The sequence below is a fragment of the Gymnoscopelus braueri genome, assembly GCF_963280865.1.
Source record: "Gymnoscopelus braueri genome assembly, chromosome: 1".
Lineage (NCBI taxonomy): Eukaryota > Metazoa > Chordata > Actinopteri > Myctophiformes > Myctophidae > Gymnoscopelus > Gymnoscopelus braueri.
This window is the reverse complement of record NC_137603.1, coordinates 32204197-32221516: the sequence shown is the minus strand read 5'-3', so window position 1 is coordinate 32221516 and position 17320 is coordinate 32204197. Positions and strand designations below refer to the sequence as shown.

Sequence of the window (17320 nt, the reverse complement as noted above, 5' to 3'; positions counted from 1 at the left end):
ACGCGTTGTGAGCTTGTACTGTAGATCTGCTATTTTCAAACATTTTAGTACTTTTACTTTTGGTGCTTTTAAGTACATTTTGATGCCAATACTTTTGTACTTTTGTACTTTTTCAACACAGGCCTTTTACTTGTAACAGAGTATTTTTATATTGTGGTATTGCTACTTTTACTTAAGTAAAATACCTGAGTACTTTTTCCACCCCAATGACTTGGATTGTGATTGTAATTACATTACATTTTCACATCTTTTTTGTGAGTTTTGTGTTACGTGCCTCCCCCTTCAGGGGTGGTTGTGGTTATAATGGTAACCATAGGACTTCACACAGGTTCAGGTTTCAGGTTATGGAAGGTTCTGGGTGACCCTTCATCATCGTGGGAAAAGAGCCATTAGAGTTGGTTCCTGGACAAACCAATCACCCATGGTTTAATAAGCATATCTGTAGCAGTAGTGCATAGACTACAGTACCCATGATGCATTAGTTGTATGTGACTTCCTGGTTACTAGTAAACTTGTTGACATTGCGTTACTTCACGGTGTCGCCGTCTCCTTCATTATACGCGGTATCAGATGTGGGATTCAAACCTGAGGCGTGGGTTCAAACGTAATGTCAACAAGTCTACGTGTTGACATCACGGTACTCCACCGTCTCCTTCATTATACAATATCTACCTGCAAGACCCTTTTGGCATATACCATGTTTGTCTTTGCCTTCTTTTTTTCCCACTCGTTCCTAGCCATCTCTACAAAAAAAAATAGTTCTCACAATTTTCTCGGGGACAAATATGCGGTGACTGGAGTCACCGCATATTTGTCTGTGTCTGACAGGCGGCGGCCCTGTCAACATTGCACAGAAACATGTGTCTCCCACGCTAGGAGGGTAAAAAACGGGCTGTCTATTAGACCTATCCACATTATAACTTCAGAGGGCCAGTGTGGATAATTAGGGCAGCAGAAGTCTCCGTGCTGTGTCATCCGTCACATTAAACAATAGACGGGCGCGCCGCAAAATACCAATGACTTTCCCCACAATAGCTAAGGGCCAGCCCATGAATAATTGCCTCCCACTTAATAGAGACGCTTTGTTGGGAGCATTAAAGAAGACAGCGCACAGCTACCAGAGCTCTAAAACTGTGGTTCTTCTCAACGTCAGGCCCTGGTTGCCCACCAGGGGTCCAAAGTGGGGTCCGGGGACCCCCAGGGGTCCTTGGGGGGGTTTCAGGAGGGTCCCCAGCAAAATGAGGCTGCTAAAAAATAGCAGATATACAAGCTCACAGCGAGCTTGTAGATCTTTTATTTTTGAATATTTTAAAAAACTAATCTTGAAAGTATTGGAAAATGCTGCATCAATCTAATCTTCTCTTCTGGGGGTCCATGGAACAAAAAATAATTCAGATGGGGGGTCTGCGGCCAAATACATATCAATTTGGGGGTCCTTGACATGAAAAAGTTTGAGAACCACTGCCTTACAGGTCTACAACTCTGACAGTGTACAAATGGAACCACCTGCCAAATGAGCCCTTACAGGTCTCTTTGGTTCCATTTGTACACGGTCAGATTAACACTGAGGACTGTCAGTCTACATTTGGGTTCCAGAGCAACAAAATAAAACAGTATCAATTGGGGGGCTGTGGCCTAATACTTGCCGAACTGGGGGTCCTTGAAATTAAAGAGGTTGAGACTCACTGAACTGAACTATACTGGAACCTCAATCAACACTGTGAAATCCTCATTGTTAAATAAACTCTCAAAGTTACAGTGATTCTCAAACCTTTTCTCATCAAGGACACCCACATTAATATTAAGATGGGGGCCACAGACCCCCATCTGAAAATATGTTGTGCCATGCCGGGACCCTCATACAAGATTTGTGTTGTTAACATTTTTCAAAAACTTTTCAAGATTTGTTGAAAATAGATCTACAAACCCACAGCACGTAACAATGCGATGCAGGACGCATCAGCTATTTCCCAAATAGCTGATGATGTACAGAATATAGGGTTAAAGTGGTTGATCCGATTTTGATGCTACATTAACATATTTTGTTGGGGACCCCCCGGAACCCCCTCAACAACCCCTGGGGGTCCTCAAACAACTTTAAAACCAGCAGTGCTCTAAAAAACATTCTAACGCCTGCCACCCTGACAGATAATGGTAACCATGGCAACACCAGCGAGAGGCTTTACGTTATTTTCCATTCTGGCCACCATGAATTGCACTGCAAACCAATGTATTCTATTAACCTATTAAGACCGGGAACACATCTGTGTGTCATTTTTAAACATTCTTGGCTATTCAAAAATAGCAGATATACGAGCTCATAGCGCGGCACTGAGTGCCGCGCTATGAGCTTGTAGATCTGCTATTTTTGAAAAATCATGAACATTTTAGCAAATCTTTGAATATATGTATTTTTAAAGCAACCATTTTTAACTAAAATCTTTGCTTCTGGGGGTCCCTGGAACAAAACATTTTCAGATGAGGGTCGGCGGCCAAATACATATAATTTTGGGGGTCCTTAACATGAAAAAGAACCACTGATATAGTAATCTCTCAAGAACAGATCCATAGCTGCGCTTGGATCTGTCGGGAGCCGTTTTGACAACCTATACACATTGGCTACAAGTGGGCGTGCCTTCAGATCAGGAAGCACGCCGCGCTTTACCCAATCAAATGTAGTGGGCGGGATTTACATTTGTGCGGCTCGCTTCCCACTGGAAACAAACTGAACCTCATTTAACAATAGCGTCCTCGGAGCCGACAAAACCACAGAAAGTTAGTAACATTTTAACTTGCTCTTTCATCATAGAAACAAGTGGGCTTATAACCAAAACGATCCATGTTCTTTGGGAGAAATGGTGTTAGTGTTCCGTGGAGAAATATTGTTAGTGGGAATGAAAACATAGGCGCACCACCGGGAGTGGAAGGCTGAGGGCAGACCAAAACCCTGGTTTCCCTTGACCATGGGTCCTCCGTACAGCTCCGCCCAGAGTCAAATGAAAAAGTTAAAAACAGCAGAGGGCGCTGTTTTACCTTTTTATTTGACGATGGGTTCCCAGATTGCTGATATAGTAACATACATTTTTCAGAAAACTGTTTTTGTATAATCGGAACCTCAGGCCTTAATGGGTTAAGAGAAAACTGGAAGAAGTAAAAAAAAAAACACGTACCACATTCTCCTTGCTTAGATGCAAGTGAAAGTCCTTGGATATGATTGCGGCGTATTGCAGAAGAACTTTGTTGATAGTCTGTGGGGGAGAAAGGAGAGAGAGAGTCATGCCGACTTTATAATTGCCGTCTGTTTGCTGTACTCTATTATTAGATCGCTGGCACTCGGCGAACACCCCCCCCAGCAGTCAAAACGTAATAATAACCAGACAGACCAAGAAGGAGGAGAAAAAATAATGAAATAAAGGACAATAAATACCCACGTGAATCAAGTCTCTGAGATCAAACTGTTCTAGTGTGAATTATTGCCGTCTGTAAGAGAATTACTTTGGAGGGGTCGTGACCAGTGGGTGTGAGAAAGAACCCAACTCCAGTGCTTGAGTCAAAGTATATACAGTATATATATATATATCATCTCTGATGGGCAGAAACCTCTTATCTCCATAATTAAACTTCTTGTGTTTTTTCGTAAATTAACGCCCTACTTGACCATCCTACAGTGTCACACAAAAGCATCAAAAGTAGCAGATCAACAAGCTCAAAACGCGTCGCTTCGCGACACGTTTTGAGCTTGTAGATCTGCTTCTTTTGATGCTTTTGAATTTTAATCCTGAAAAGTAACAGTTTTGGATATAATGAGGTTTCCACCCGACAGAGACACCTTATAAAACATTACTAAACTACAAGTGAAAGTTGCCATGTAAAATTTCTACTTGAGTTAAAGCACTGGAGTACTTTAAGTGGAGTACATAATTACAAAGTTAATTTATGGTATTTATCAATGCATCAATGTATTGATAAAATCAATGCATGTATCAATGCAATTTAGACATTTCGCCCCCCAAAATCTAAAATTTCCCAGAAATATCAATAACAGTGCAAATAGCAGATCTACAAGCTCTATGTTTGAACTAAGCGGGTTAATTCATAATGTACTTTTTACCCTTCCTAGAAATGGTTTAAAAGTAGTGTCTTTGAAATGTAGAGGAGTGAAAGTATACAAATACTCGAGTAGGCTAAATACTCAAGTAATTATACTTATCGTCTCTGTCGGGTGGAAACCTCATGTCCAAAACTGTTACTTTTCAGAATTCAAATTCAAAAGTTTCAAAAGTAGCAGATCTGCAAGCTTGAAACGCGACGCGAACAGCTTGTGGATCTGCTACTTTTTTAATTTACAAAAAAACACAAAAAGTTAGAATATGGAGATAAGAGGTTTCTACCTAACAACAGCGACGTTATGTCAGTGTCCCCCACCTGGTGGTGACCTCAGACTGACCTTGGCGAAGCGGCACATGAAGTGAGCGAGTGCCTGTGGGTTGGGACACTCCAGCTTCTTGATGATCTCGAAGCTCTGGTTGAGCTGCGTGAACACGTCCACCACAGAACAGGAGAACAGGGCGTGGTCGGAGGTCTGTACGAACTGTAGGAGAAATAAACACACAAGCAGAGTGTCAAAAAAAACGTCCCATATCTGTTGGGGTGAAGTACAACAATGTGCAAACACAGCAGCAAGATGTGTGAGCCGTTGTGACAGGAGAAGGATTATCTAAAGTAGGATATGTAGAGTAGATGAAGGAGAAATATGAAGAGAAAGCGGAGAGGGACAGAGTAGGGAGAAGGAAGGAGTGAAAGAGAGAGAGAGAGAGAGAGAGAGAGAGAGAGAGAGAGAGAGATGGAGTTGGGGAGGTAGAGAGAGGGAGAGTATGTCCAAGGCAGTTCAGGGGTTGTATGGGGTTGCAGAGATTAGAGAGAGAGAGAGAGGAATAGTTAGTGAGAATGTTTTTTGATTGATTGATTTATTCATTGTACAAATAATATGTGTGTATACACAGCATGTACAAAACATATGCACATTTTAGTCAAAAGGATGGCACAAGAAAGCCCAGAGGCTTATTTCCATTGTGGTCCCATAAATACAGTTAAAAACAATAAAATACATGAAATGTAGTTTCGAAAATCGAGACGATATGGTATTTAGAAAACTCTTTAGGGAGGACTTTGAAGTAGACCCAATCAATTTTGTGACGGTAGAGGCAACTCATGCAATAGCTGCAGAATACAAAAAAGAGGCCTTTCCAATATGGCTTTTAACTTTGCGTGGAACAAAATGTGTGGCGCTACCCCTCGTGGAGTATCTACAGTATGCACATCACAAACCCTTGAAAAGTATTTGCATAAATACTTGGGTGCCTTATTTTGCACATTTGCATGAACAACACTCTCTGCTTCACTCAAAGAAAGATAAAGAAGAGTGTGAGAGAGAGAGAGCGAGAGAGAGAGCAGGGATAGGAAGGAATATTAGATCCTGAGGCCTATCAACAGTTGGTAATGGCAGCTAGCACTTTATTTTAGGAGAGCACAGAGGACAGTGCATCAACAAGGCAATTACTGCATGTCTACATCACTCCTCACAGAGCCCCATGCCGTCAGTCTGAGTTGCAGCAGCTGCTAACAATGGCAGCTACACAGCTGTGATGCTAACATCTAACACCTGAGTACAGTATCTACCTGCACAAGCAACACCACCACAGACAAGTATGATACAGAGGAGACAGAACGGGAACATCATAACAACGCTAAAGATGGCGGCACAAACAACATAAAAAGCTGTCCCACTCCCAATGTGCGATTTGGGAAAGGTGTCCCCCCCCCCTCCCCCCCATACTAGTGCTGTGTTTCCGAAACAATTAACATAATAAGTAGAGTTATGATGTTTTAGTAATATTGTTCCTGCTGTTCTACGCACTGCCAAGTCAACCAGGTGAAGAAATCACAGTCTGCGGCCCCCATAATAACTCTTTAACTGACATAAATAAAACATTGTTTTGCCACGCCACTGCCAGAGATTTTCGAGTGTTTTCACTCACCTTTGCTTTTATTAACCCATTAAAGGGATATTTCACTTTCAAAAAAACTTTGGGTCATTTTATCGTCTACTCAGGCTTTTGTCAGCCCCCCAGACCATTTTTAAGTTGCTTGATTCACTATTTAGAGTCATTTTATCAGACACGCCCCCTTCTTATACAAACCCATTATAACTTCAAACTCCATTTTTAGTGTTAGATTCATCAAAAACACCCGTCCTTGGTTCTGGTGACTCACCCTGCCCTCCTACGCGAGGGGGCCGTGTTTTTTCGATAACCTTTTTCATTTATTTTGTATATTTCTTTTGGAAAATGAAAAACATTAAATACAATAAAAAAAAATTGAATAGCCAAAGAAATCTTAAAATGACACAGATGCGTTCTCGGTCTGAAAGGGTTAATATCCCAAGGCCATTAGGGTTTTATGGAAGATGCTTCTGAACATGTTGCTAGTTTAAACACTTCAAATTCCGTATCCTCACTTTTAAGTTGAAAATTATTATTGGTCGTGAGTTATTGGTCATTTTAACAGAATATGATTATTTTACGATAAACTTGCCAATCGCCACATCTTTTTCTGCACAGCGTGGATTGAATATTGATCGATTGATTGAATGCTTTATTCAGAAGTTTGCAGAGAAAAAGCACATGGAAGTACAGTTTACAATACAAGGTCAACTAAAATGGATCGCCCAGGAAAGCCGCAATGGCTTGTTTCAAATGGGGTCCTCACGTACTCAATTCATGGAGACAATAAAAGACAGACAGACATACATTACTATGCAGTATTGTATCTGACACTCATAGATTTGTGTTGTTCATCTCAGTTTCATAAGGTAAACTGGATGATGAATGTGTACAAACATTGTCGGAAAGAAATATTTGTCCTTTGGATCAATGTTCAACATTGTTAGCCTGGCATGGCCAGACTTATATCACTGCCTAGATATTAGTCTGGAATCTCTGTGTGGAACAGTGTGAAAGGAGCCCCCCACACTAGCGCTGTGTTTCCAAAACAATTAACTATGTGAATCGATAACGTTGCTGTCGGGCAGAAACCTCTTATCTCCATTATCTCCACTATTCTAACTATTTGTGTTTTTTCGTAAATTAATGCCCTATTTGACCATGCTACAGCGTCACACAAAAGCATTAAAAGTAGCTGAACCACAAGCTCAAAACGCGTCGCTCTACACCGCGTTTCGAGCTTTCAGATCTGCTACTTTTGCTATTTTTGAATTTGAACCCCGAAAAGTAACAGGTTTGGGACATACAGTACTACTGTATGAGGTTTCCACCCGACAGAGACGACAAAGACAGTTGTGTCCTTGTCCGGAGGAGCTCCGATAGCTCTGTGTGAGTGTCTCTGTGGTGGCTCTGTGGCAGCGTAGGCGTTTGCCTGACTGCAGCTGCAACAAACAGTGGGAGAATACCTCGAATAAAACGTTCAAATGTACTTAACACAGAGTTCAAAGTCAACCAACTGCCCAGGAGTGGGAGTTTTACTAGCCTGTTAGCCCCGCAGGTAATAACTTTCAGTCTGTGTGCGCTCGGTGAAAAATCACCCTCAACAGCCCGAGTGCGAACGGAACGCTGAGCTGTTGAGCAAAGACTTGACAGCCATAATGGTGTGACCGGGCTAGAGGCCAAAATCTTTAGAACCCCCCAGTTCCTGTAAACAACCTATCACTACATTCACTAACCACTGTTTGCTTTGCTGTCAGCGGAAATAAAGCCACGTATTTACAGGGGAGGCCAGTGTTGAGCAGTGGTTCTAAAAGTGGGGTCCGGGGACCCCCCCACTAGGGGTCCTCGAGGGGGTTCCCCAGCTAAATTGATTGATAGTTAGGAACTAACTGGACCCTTATAGGTCTGTAACTCAGAGAGTGTACAAATGGTTGCGAAGATAGCTATACAAGATCTACAAGCTCACGGCGACGCTGTGAGAGTGCAGACTGGCTATTTCGCCTTATTTGTGGTATGGCAAAGTCATTTTTCTACTTTTAATCCAAAGCACGTGTTCATATCAGGGTCTATTAGGACACATTCATTTGTGATGGGGGTCCACGGCCTTAATCAAAGTCAATTTAGGGTTCCCTGACATGGAAACAGGCTAGTGTGTGAGACAGATCTCAGCTGGTACAAGTCTCCCACAGCGCTGGGAGCATCTCCAGAGTGCACAGCTTCAAAGTTAAAAGCATGTTTAACTTGGTGGCGGTGAGAAAAAAAGAGTGTCACGCTTTTAAGGTACTCATTAGTCTGCTATAGCAGCAGGGGGCCAATGACTAGGGTTAGGAAGATGTTAGCAACACTGTCTCTAATGTCTAATGGTGCATAGATGGAAAGGCACACACATTCTATAATATCGTTGCTGTCGGGCAGAAACCTCTTTTCTCCGTATTTTAACTTTTCCCCTGATATTGCAAGCCTTGATATAACAACCCTGTCGGGTGGAAACCTTGTAAAGTATCTCCAACACTGTGACTTCTCAGGAAATGGAAAAAAAAGAACATGCGTTACTACTGTATGTATCCAGTGAAGTTATTATTTAGTCACAAGCACAAAATTAACCACTTTCACCTTAACGTCGCGATGCGACATGTTATGCGTGACACTCTAGTCTAGTCCAATACACACACACACACACGCACGCACACACACACGGGACGTGAGTCCGTCTGTTGGACTCAGATGGACTCAGGCAATTCAATCTATTGCCATTTAGGAGTTGTGCCTTTCCATTTACCTGTCTTCACTCACATTATGTTCCGCATTTTATTCTGTCACTGTATTGTTCCCAATGTTCCCAAATGGTCACTTTACTTTATCTCTGCCCAGAACCAATGCACTTAAGAAAACAGTAATGTACAGAGCCATAGCATTCTGGGATGTACTCCCCCCACATTTGACTCTAACAAGAAATACATTTCAAGTCTCCATGGGGTGACTAATCGATAGAAACAAACTGTTTTTTTGGGTGAACTATCCCTTTAAGGAAGCAATAATCATAAAGGAAATTAGATTAGATTGTTAGTATTTTTGGTATTTTCAGACAGACAAGCCTATTTTGTTTTTAATTCTTATTTTACTGTTAATCTAAATTTTGTTCTCTAAGTTTGTGTTTTTGTTCACTATCATTGATTATGTTGTACTGCATGTTATGATTTGTATTGTGATGTGTTTTACTTGGACCCCAGGAAGAATAGTCTCCACTACGGACGGTGTAGAAGACTAATGGGGATCCTTAATAAACAATAAACAATGTTGACAGTTTTGACCTTTTTCCAACCTAAATGTACTTGTAAGCAGGATGCTGTTTTCCTCCCCAGTAAGTTATGAAGCTCTTAAAACGCAGCAGTAGGCCTGTCACAGTTATTACATAATTGCCCCGATCGCAATTATTTGAGAGAATATTTTTTTCATAATCATCAGAAGAGTTCCACTCATCTGTAGAAATATGTGTGTACAAGTTCAAACATTTTCAAAAATAGCAGAGAAAGCTGATCTAAAAGCTCACAACACGTCACACATGTTGTGAGCTTGTAAATCTGCTATTTTCACTATTTATTTATTAATTTATATTTACACATTTTGAAAACAAAACATTATTAAATGTGGCCTACTTATTACTTATTGTGTTTATTGGTAGTCATCGTCAGTAATTTCTTTGTATTATTGAAGTTGTTTGTCAAGTCTGTCCCGTGCAAGTTTTTGTTTACAAAGCATAAAAGGTAAACAGAAATGTAAATTTCTATTTACATTTCATGCCAAAAACCCAATGAATCATCAAGTAAAATGTCATGGTGATTGGTGAAAGCCCTACTTTGCAGTGTATAGGTGGTTATAGGTGTACTCACTCCATCCTTCTTGTCCCGTTCCAGAGCCCCGTTCAGGAAGTCCATGGCAACATCTTCATTCTCGTCCAACCACTGGATGACAAACGGCTCAAACCACCTGGAAAGACAGAAGCCACCGTCACCTGTCACACCTAAAGCGGTGCTGTAGCCTACTTCTACATATGACTTTGTGTGTTTGTATGTATGTATTTAAGTATGAGTATGGCATAAACAGCTGCAAATGATTGCAAAACAAAGCTGCAACTTATTACACTTATATACAGAGAGAGTGAGAGCAACAGCTGCAGCCTGCCTAATCTTTAATTAGGAGTATTTACAACACCTGGGCGTGAGGCACTGCTTACTTCACACTGGGTGTGACATTTTCTGTAATTGATTAAATCAATTAGTTTGAATAACTGTTGCACCCCTACTGCCAAGTGTGGAATAAAACAACGTGTTCTTAATATTTATCAACAATAATAACATTTAACCTTAGCAGGGTGTTTGTAAGGGCTTTATAATTCGGGTGGAAACCTCATATGTCCAGAACTGTTACTTTTCAGGATTCAAATTCAACAATAGCAAAAGTAGCAGATCAAAATGCAAAAATGAGCTTGCAGACTTGCAGATCTGCTACTTTTGATGCTTTTGTGTGACGCTGTAGTATTATCAAGTAGGGCGAAAAAACACAAAAAGTTAAAATATGGAGATAAGAGGTTTCTTCCCGACAGCAACAAAATAAAGTATAAGTACAAACGATCTGGACACAGGTTTGAGCCTGTGGAGTAATTGGATGGAGGAGGGCAAGAGGACGGTGAGAGGACAGAACAGATGAATCGGGGGAGGAGAGGAGGAAATACAGTTGCTAGCAGAATAATAATGGCACTGTGTGTCTGATTCACTTTCCCATTTCTCTGGTTTAATGTAGCGGTGGAGTGTGTCCTCAGAGGCACCCCCCCCCACCCACCCACCTACCAGCACCCCAGTATGAGGGCATCTGCTACAGCAGGGAACAGCCCAATACACAAGGTGGGTGTTTGAGAGAGAGAGAGAGAGAGAGAGAGAGAGAGAGAGAGAGAGAGAGAGAGAGAGAGAGAGAGAGAGAGAGAGAGAGAGAGAGAGAGAGAGAGAGAGAGGGAGGGGGTGGGGGGGGACAGAGTGAGAGTGAGGGAGATAGAGAGGGGGGAGAGAGAGAGTGAGAGTGAGGGAGGGAGGGAGGGAGGGAGGGAGGGAGGGAGGGAGAGAGAGAGAGAGAGAGAGAGAGAGAGAGAGAGAGAGAGAGAGAGAGAGAGAGAGAGAGAGAGAGAGAGAGAGAGAGAAAGTGTGAGGGCGTGTGTGTGTGTGCGTGTGTGTGTGCGTGTGCTAGTGAATGCGTGCGTGCCTCTGTGTACCCGTGTGTATGTGTATGTGTGTGCGTGTGCGTCTGTGTTTGTGTGTTTGTGTGTGCGTGGGCGCGTCTTGGAGAATCAATGGTGCTGGGGGTATAGTGTGTGAATGACAGCTATGGGGAGGGCAGACAAGTCATTACGCTAATAGACTGGCACAGTGGATGGGAGGGGGCGGGGCATACACACACATGCAGCTCACCCTGCACTGCTGTACTCGCTCCAACAATGCAACAACTGAACACCTGCTACTGTATATTGTTGCTGTCGGGCAGAAACCTATTATCTCTGCATATTCTAACTTTTTGTGTTTTTCCGTAAATGAATGCCCTACTTGATCATACTACAGCATCACACAAAAGCGTCAGATCTGCAAGGTCGACCAGTTTCAAGCTTGTAGATCTGCTTATATATATTTTTCTATTCATGGAACCTAAGGCTCGGCCCGGCCCGACTAATTAGCATACATCTCCGGTCCGGTCCGGCACGAAAACGTCGGTCGGGTTTGGGATGAATTTGAGAACTCTGCAATACTGCAATACTCATACTCTATTGCCAGGGGTGCACATAACTTTTTAGGTCTAGTACTCAGAAGAGCACCTGGAGATGTGACTTGGTGCTCACCAAATAACTGGTCCCGTCCCCCGTCCCCGTCTGCTTCCAAATTCCGCCGTTTTTCACCGCTTTTTTTTTTCACGCCGTTTGGTGAACCCCTCAAGGTTGGTGCCCTGTGCTGCGCTGCTTTTATCCGCCAGATTGGGACGTTCACGGCATATTTTGCATCACGGTGCGTTCATCATCGGTGACGAGTGCCTCTAACACTGCTGCTGGCTGCGTGCAGCGTGCTGCGAGTCGCAGCGTATCTGTGTGTCAGGATGCGAGGCAACACTCACACAATCACGTGCAGCATGTGTCCCCTACCCCTGCGCCTAATGGCTGTACATGGGGCCGACGCGTGCTTTAGCGTGATTGTGTGAGTGTGGCTTAAGGAAGTAAATTCCTAGCCTCGATCTCCAGGCTTTTATTTTTTAGTTTTGCTAAAAAATAAAAGCTTGGAAATTCCTGTCCCAGCTGTTGGTACGCAAAAGCGCCTCGCGTCGTCTGATGTGCCGCGCATTATTTATTTTGGGTGCGCATGCGCACCTGCGCACCAGTTATGTGCACCCCTGTCTATTGCACTGGTTCCCAACGTCGGGCCCGGGGACCACCAGGGGGTCCAAATGGACCCTTATGGGTCTGTAACTCTCGCCCCTTGGAAATGCAGGTTCCACACAGAGATTCCAGACTAATATCTAGGAAGTGATAATAGTCTGGCCATGCCAGGCTAGGTCCATGCTGGCCTAATGCTAATCAAACTGGAGATCCTTGAAATTAAAAGGGTTGAGAAGCTCTGAACTAAACTACTGTATACTGTGGAATCCCAACTTTATCCCAGCTTTAGGGTAATGTAAAAGGATAAGGCAAAAAAACTATAATAATGGCATTGGTAAAATTGCTGTTCTAAAATGTTGATGTCCTCACAAGTAAACAAGTGTGTGTGTGTGTGTGTGTGTGTGTGTGTGTGTGTGTGTGTGTGTGTGTGTGTGTGTGTGTGTGTGTGTGTGCACACACGGTGATGTAAAGTAACTACAGTACTGTAAGTACATTTACTCAAGTACTGTACTTAAGTACAATGTTTTTACTTTACTTGAGTATTTACAATGTTCAATAATTTTACTTCTACAGTACTCCACTACATCTCAGTGGCAAATATTGTATGTTTTACTCCACTACAATTATATGAAACTTTAGATACTAGTTATTTTGTAGATTTTGATTATTATTTCAAAACATACATTAACCACTTCAGCCCTATATACATTCCGGCAATTTGAAAATAGCCGATCTACAAGCTCACAATGCGTCATGGTGCGACGCATTGTGAGCTTGTAGATCTGCTGTTTTCAAAAGATACATTTTGAAAACTTTTTGAAATGGGACATTTCTGCATAATGAGTGCTTTTACTTTGGTACTTTAAGTATATTTTGTTGCCGATACTTTTGTACTTTGACTCAAGTCCAATTTTTATGCAGTACTTTTACTTTGTAACAGAGTAAATCTACAGTACATTGCAGTATTGATACTTTTTGCTGAAGTAAAACATGTGAGTACTTCTTCCATCACTGTGCGTGCGTGCGTGCGTGCGTGCGTGCGTGCGTGCGTGCGTGCGTGCGTGCGTGTGTGCATTGGACACTTACAGGGAGTACTCAGGAGGAACATCCTTGAAGGCCGATAAACCTCGTACGTACTCGTTGTGGAACCATTTAACTTTGAAGTGCAGATTCATGTACTCGGTGCTCTTGCATAGGCGGTGCTTGTCATGTTCTGCAACGCAAGCGGGGAAGAAAAAAACACACACACAAACACGTTAACACACAGAACGCACACATGGTCCCCCCGGGAGCTCCGAGTGACCCACATCCTCGGACACACATTAATTAACCAACTTAAAACCCCATATGGTTGTCTCTCACTCAGGGCTCTAGCTATATAGTGTCTTCTCTGTTTTCTTTTATTGTGTGGGGAAAGCTTGCTGAAAATAGCGGACCGACACGTTGTAAGATGTAATACCGATGCTGGGGTTTAAAGGGGTAGTTCACCCCAAAAAAAATCTTATTTTCTCTCAATTACACACACCATGAAGCCTTGAATTCATGGTGATTTGTTTAGTTTTTGTCGCATTCAAGCCAATAATTTGATGACCGGCAGAGACTCCTACTGAGTCTCCAACTAACTGATGACCCGCTCATCAAATTATTGGCTTAGGAATGCGACACAAAAAAAACAAATCTCCATGAATTCAAGGCTTCATTGGGGTGTGTAATTGATAGAAAATAAGTAATTTTTTGGGTGAACTACAGTACTCCTTTAAGTGGTTAAGTGTTAATTCAGTTCAGAGCTACAGCATGCCACATTGCAACTTGGGAAAACTAGCTCACAAAGCTAAGTTAAATACACATGTAGGCAGGGGCAAGCTTGATTTTATCCATGCATTTTATTCCACATTTAAAACAACAGCGTTGAACCAAAGTTCTGTACAACCAGGAAACAAATATAAAATACTTTATATTTGTTTTTATACTCGGTATAAAACATTTGGGGACAAATAGCAGCACATCTTTAACATCCTCATTTAACTCTGAGAATGTGCATAAATTGACAAATTAATACTGAGGGTGTTACTGTGCATCTGCCAGGGTGTTAGTAGCATTTTAACTCCTCACACCAACAATTCATCCTTCACCACACACACACACACACACACACACACACACACACACACACACACACACACACACACACACACACACACACACACACACACACACACACACACACACACACACACACACACGATTGTATCTATAGCCAGACTTATACAGTACTTAGCTGGACGCTTCTGTCGCACACCAAAAATAGCAGATCTACAAGCCCACAAGCATGTAGATCTGCTATTTTTGGTATGCCACACTCACACACAAGTAAGTATAAATCAAGCCTATAGCAGGCACAAACAAAAGAGAGCAGAGAGGTAAGGCTGAGACCCCCTAATACTGTAGCCTGATATATACAGTAAAAAGGCTGACTGACTTATGTAAAGCCTCGAAGAAAATGGAACAATGTAAAGAATAAATAAAGCAGAGGCTCTGAAAAGGATTGCAGAACATTGCAGAGCATTTGGATGGCTGCAAAAATAAATTGAAACCAAAACGGTTTCCAGGATGCATCGACATGACGGGTGAGTCATTTACTTCTGACCGCTTAAGACACTGACAAAACAGAAAGCTCTCTGGAAACCCCCTGGAGGAGAGGAAAGGAGAGGAGAGGAGAGGAGAGGAGAGGAGAGGGAGAGGGAGAGAAGAGGAGAGGGGAGGGAGAGGGAGAGAAGAGGAGAGGGGAGGGGAAGAGCGGAGAGGGGAGGGGATTTTTGTAATGGTAAGCGTCCTTGGGTTTTTGAAAGGCACTATATAAATTCAAGTTATTATTATTAGTATTATTATTAGGGGGAGAGGAGAGGAGAGGAGAGGAGAGGAGAGGAGAGGAGAGGAGAGGAGAGGAGAGGAGAGGAGAGGAGAGGCCATGACAAGACAAGACGAAACAAAATGAAAACAGGGCGCAGCAGAGCGGAGGGGAAAAACGAGGTGATCGTCACAAAAGATGGCAGAAACAAAGTGAAAGACGAGAGGGAATAAACTGTGAAGAACAAAACAGAGTGATGAATAAAAAAATACTTGTAATATGAGATTAAATAAAGTACAAGAGACACAAGGGTAACCAGACAGCATGGGATTGTGGGAGATTCAGACTGGGTCTGATTGATTCGAACCATTCCCGAGAACGATTGCCCACTCCCCACTGGCCAGCATTCACATTGGCCATGATTCTTCCGTACCCGAGTACACTGCATTCAACTGTAATGGTACTTATGTGCCTCAGAGGGGCGCTGTGGACTGTGGGGCTTTGGGAGATAGAGAATGTCAGTTTATAGAAGAAGAGTCACAGTCAGAGTTTAGAGTGAATAATAAAGTTTGACTGTGTTCCTGACGTTGTCTTGAGTTGTAATAATAACAAAACAATACACAACCAACGGGCCGGCGCAGACAGTCTTTGAAACATCGCAATGTAAAGTTGTCTGTAATTATCGTATGACAGTGACGTCACTGACGCATTCTTGGTATCTTCACAGTGATGTCACGGACTAATCCTTGGTATCTTTATCCCAGCGGCAGCGCGCGCTACACATGTGTTTTTGTCTCCGCCGGAGGCGGAGAATATGTTTTCGCTTCGTCCCGCTGTGTGTCCCCCCCCCCTAGCCAAGCTAACATTGGTCAAGCTCCACGTGACACGTGACAATATGTTGACACCAATGCTTTTGATTGGCTAGAGGGACGCATGACGAAATAAAATCACTAATAACTAATAAAGTCACTTTATGTTTTTATTTATGTTTTTGAAGTGAGGTAAGACAGGATCAATCAGTCTTGATTGGAACAGTACCTTCCAGTACAAATCACCCGTCCGTGCGTGTGTGTGTCCCTCTGAGAACACCTAACATTGGTCAGTTTCACGTGACATCACAATATGTAATATAAATATATAAATAGCTTAGACAGGAGAGGCTGAGATCACACAATGCAACTTTAACAACAGGACGCATTAAATACATTGCGCTCACGGCTGGGGAAGCTAAAACTGCTAATCATTGACGAAGTTTCCATGGTGGGTGCAGATCTTCTACATCACATTCACAAACGCCTTCAAGACATCACAGGCATACACAGCTCAGAGTCCCGTTTTGGCAATGTCAGTATCCTTGCAGTCGGTGACCTGTACCAACTACCACCAGTCATGGCAAAACAAGTATTCGATACCCCTTCTGATGCCTATGTCAGACTACATGGTTCATTGTGGAAAGAAAACTTCCAACTATTTGAACTAACAGAAACGATGCGCCAGAAAGATGACCAACCCTTTGCAGAACTGCTTATGAGAGTTCGTACAAACACATGCTGTGCAGAAGACTTTGCACTGCTACACACCAGAATCGTCTCTAAAACAGATCCCTCATACCCAAGTGACGCATTGCATGTCTTCAGAACAAATGCAGCCACATATTCACACAATGGCGAAAAGCTAATAAAGTTGCCAACAAAAATATCCAACATCACTGCAATTGATTCACAAAAAGATTGTAAGACAGGACTAGTTAATGTTACACTATCAAGCAACCCATCGCATACAGGAGGCTTACGGGAGGTCGTGTCTGTAGCAGTTGGGGCCAGAGTCATGTTGACAACCAACATCAATGTCTCTGACATTGTTCCTCATCTCAGGGGTACATAAATTACTTTAACATTCACCTTTTAACAAAGAACTTTTTGTTTAACTAAAAGATATATCTTTTACCCTACTGTATCTCATTAGTTATTGTTATGATAATATAATTGCTATGATATAGTAACATGTTCTATTTTAAGTAAGAATTAGAACATTCCTAGAGAACTATGGTTAAAGATAGGG

At 42.4% G+C, this 17320-nt stretch overlaps 1 protein-coding gene across 1 annotated transcript in view; it reads right to left on the bottom strand.

The window, feature by feature from the left end:
- LOC308105796 (protein unc-13 homolog C-like) overlaps positions 1 to 17320 on the bottom strand; it is a gene marked incomplete at its 5' end in the record, with an annotated part of 229949 nt that overhangs the window by 54633 nt on the left and 157996 nt on the right. Inside the window, 4 exons of the mRNA XM_080456721.1 lie at positions 3171 to 3248; positions 4448 to 4591; positions 9893 to 9989; positions 13498 to 13624. Of these exons, the coding sequence (XP_080312847.1) occupies positions 3171 to 3248; positions 4448 to 4591; positions 9893 to 9989; positions 13498 to 13624 (446 nt within the window). The remainder of the gene's footprint in view (positions 1 to 3170; positions 3249 to 4447; positions 4592 to 9892; positions 9990 to 13497; positions 13625 to 17320) is intronic.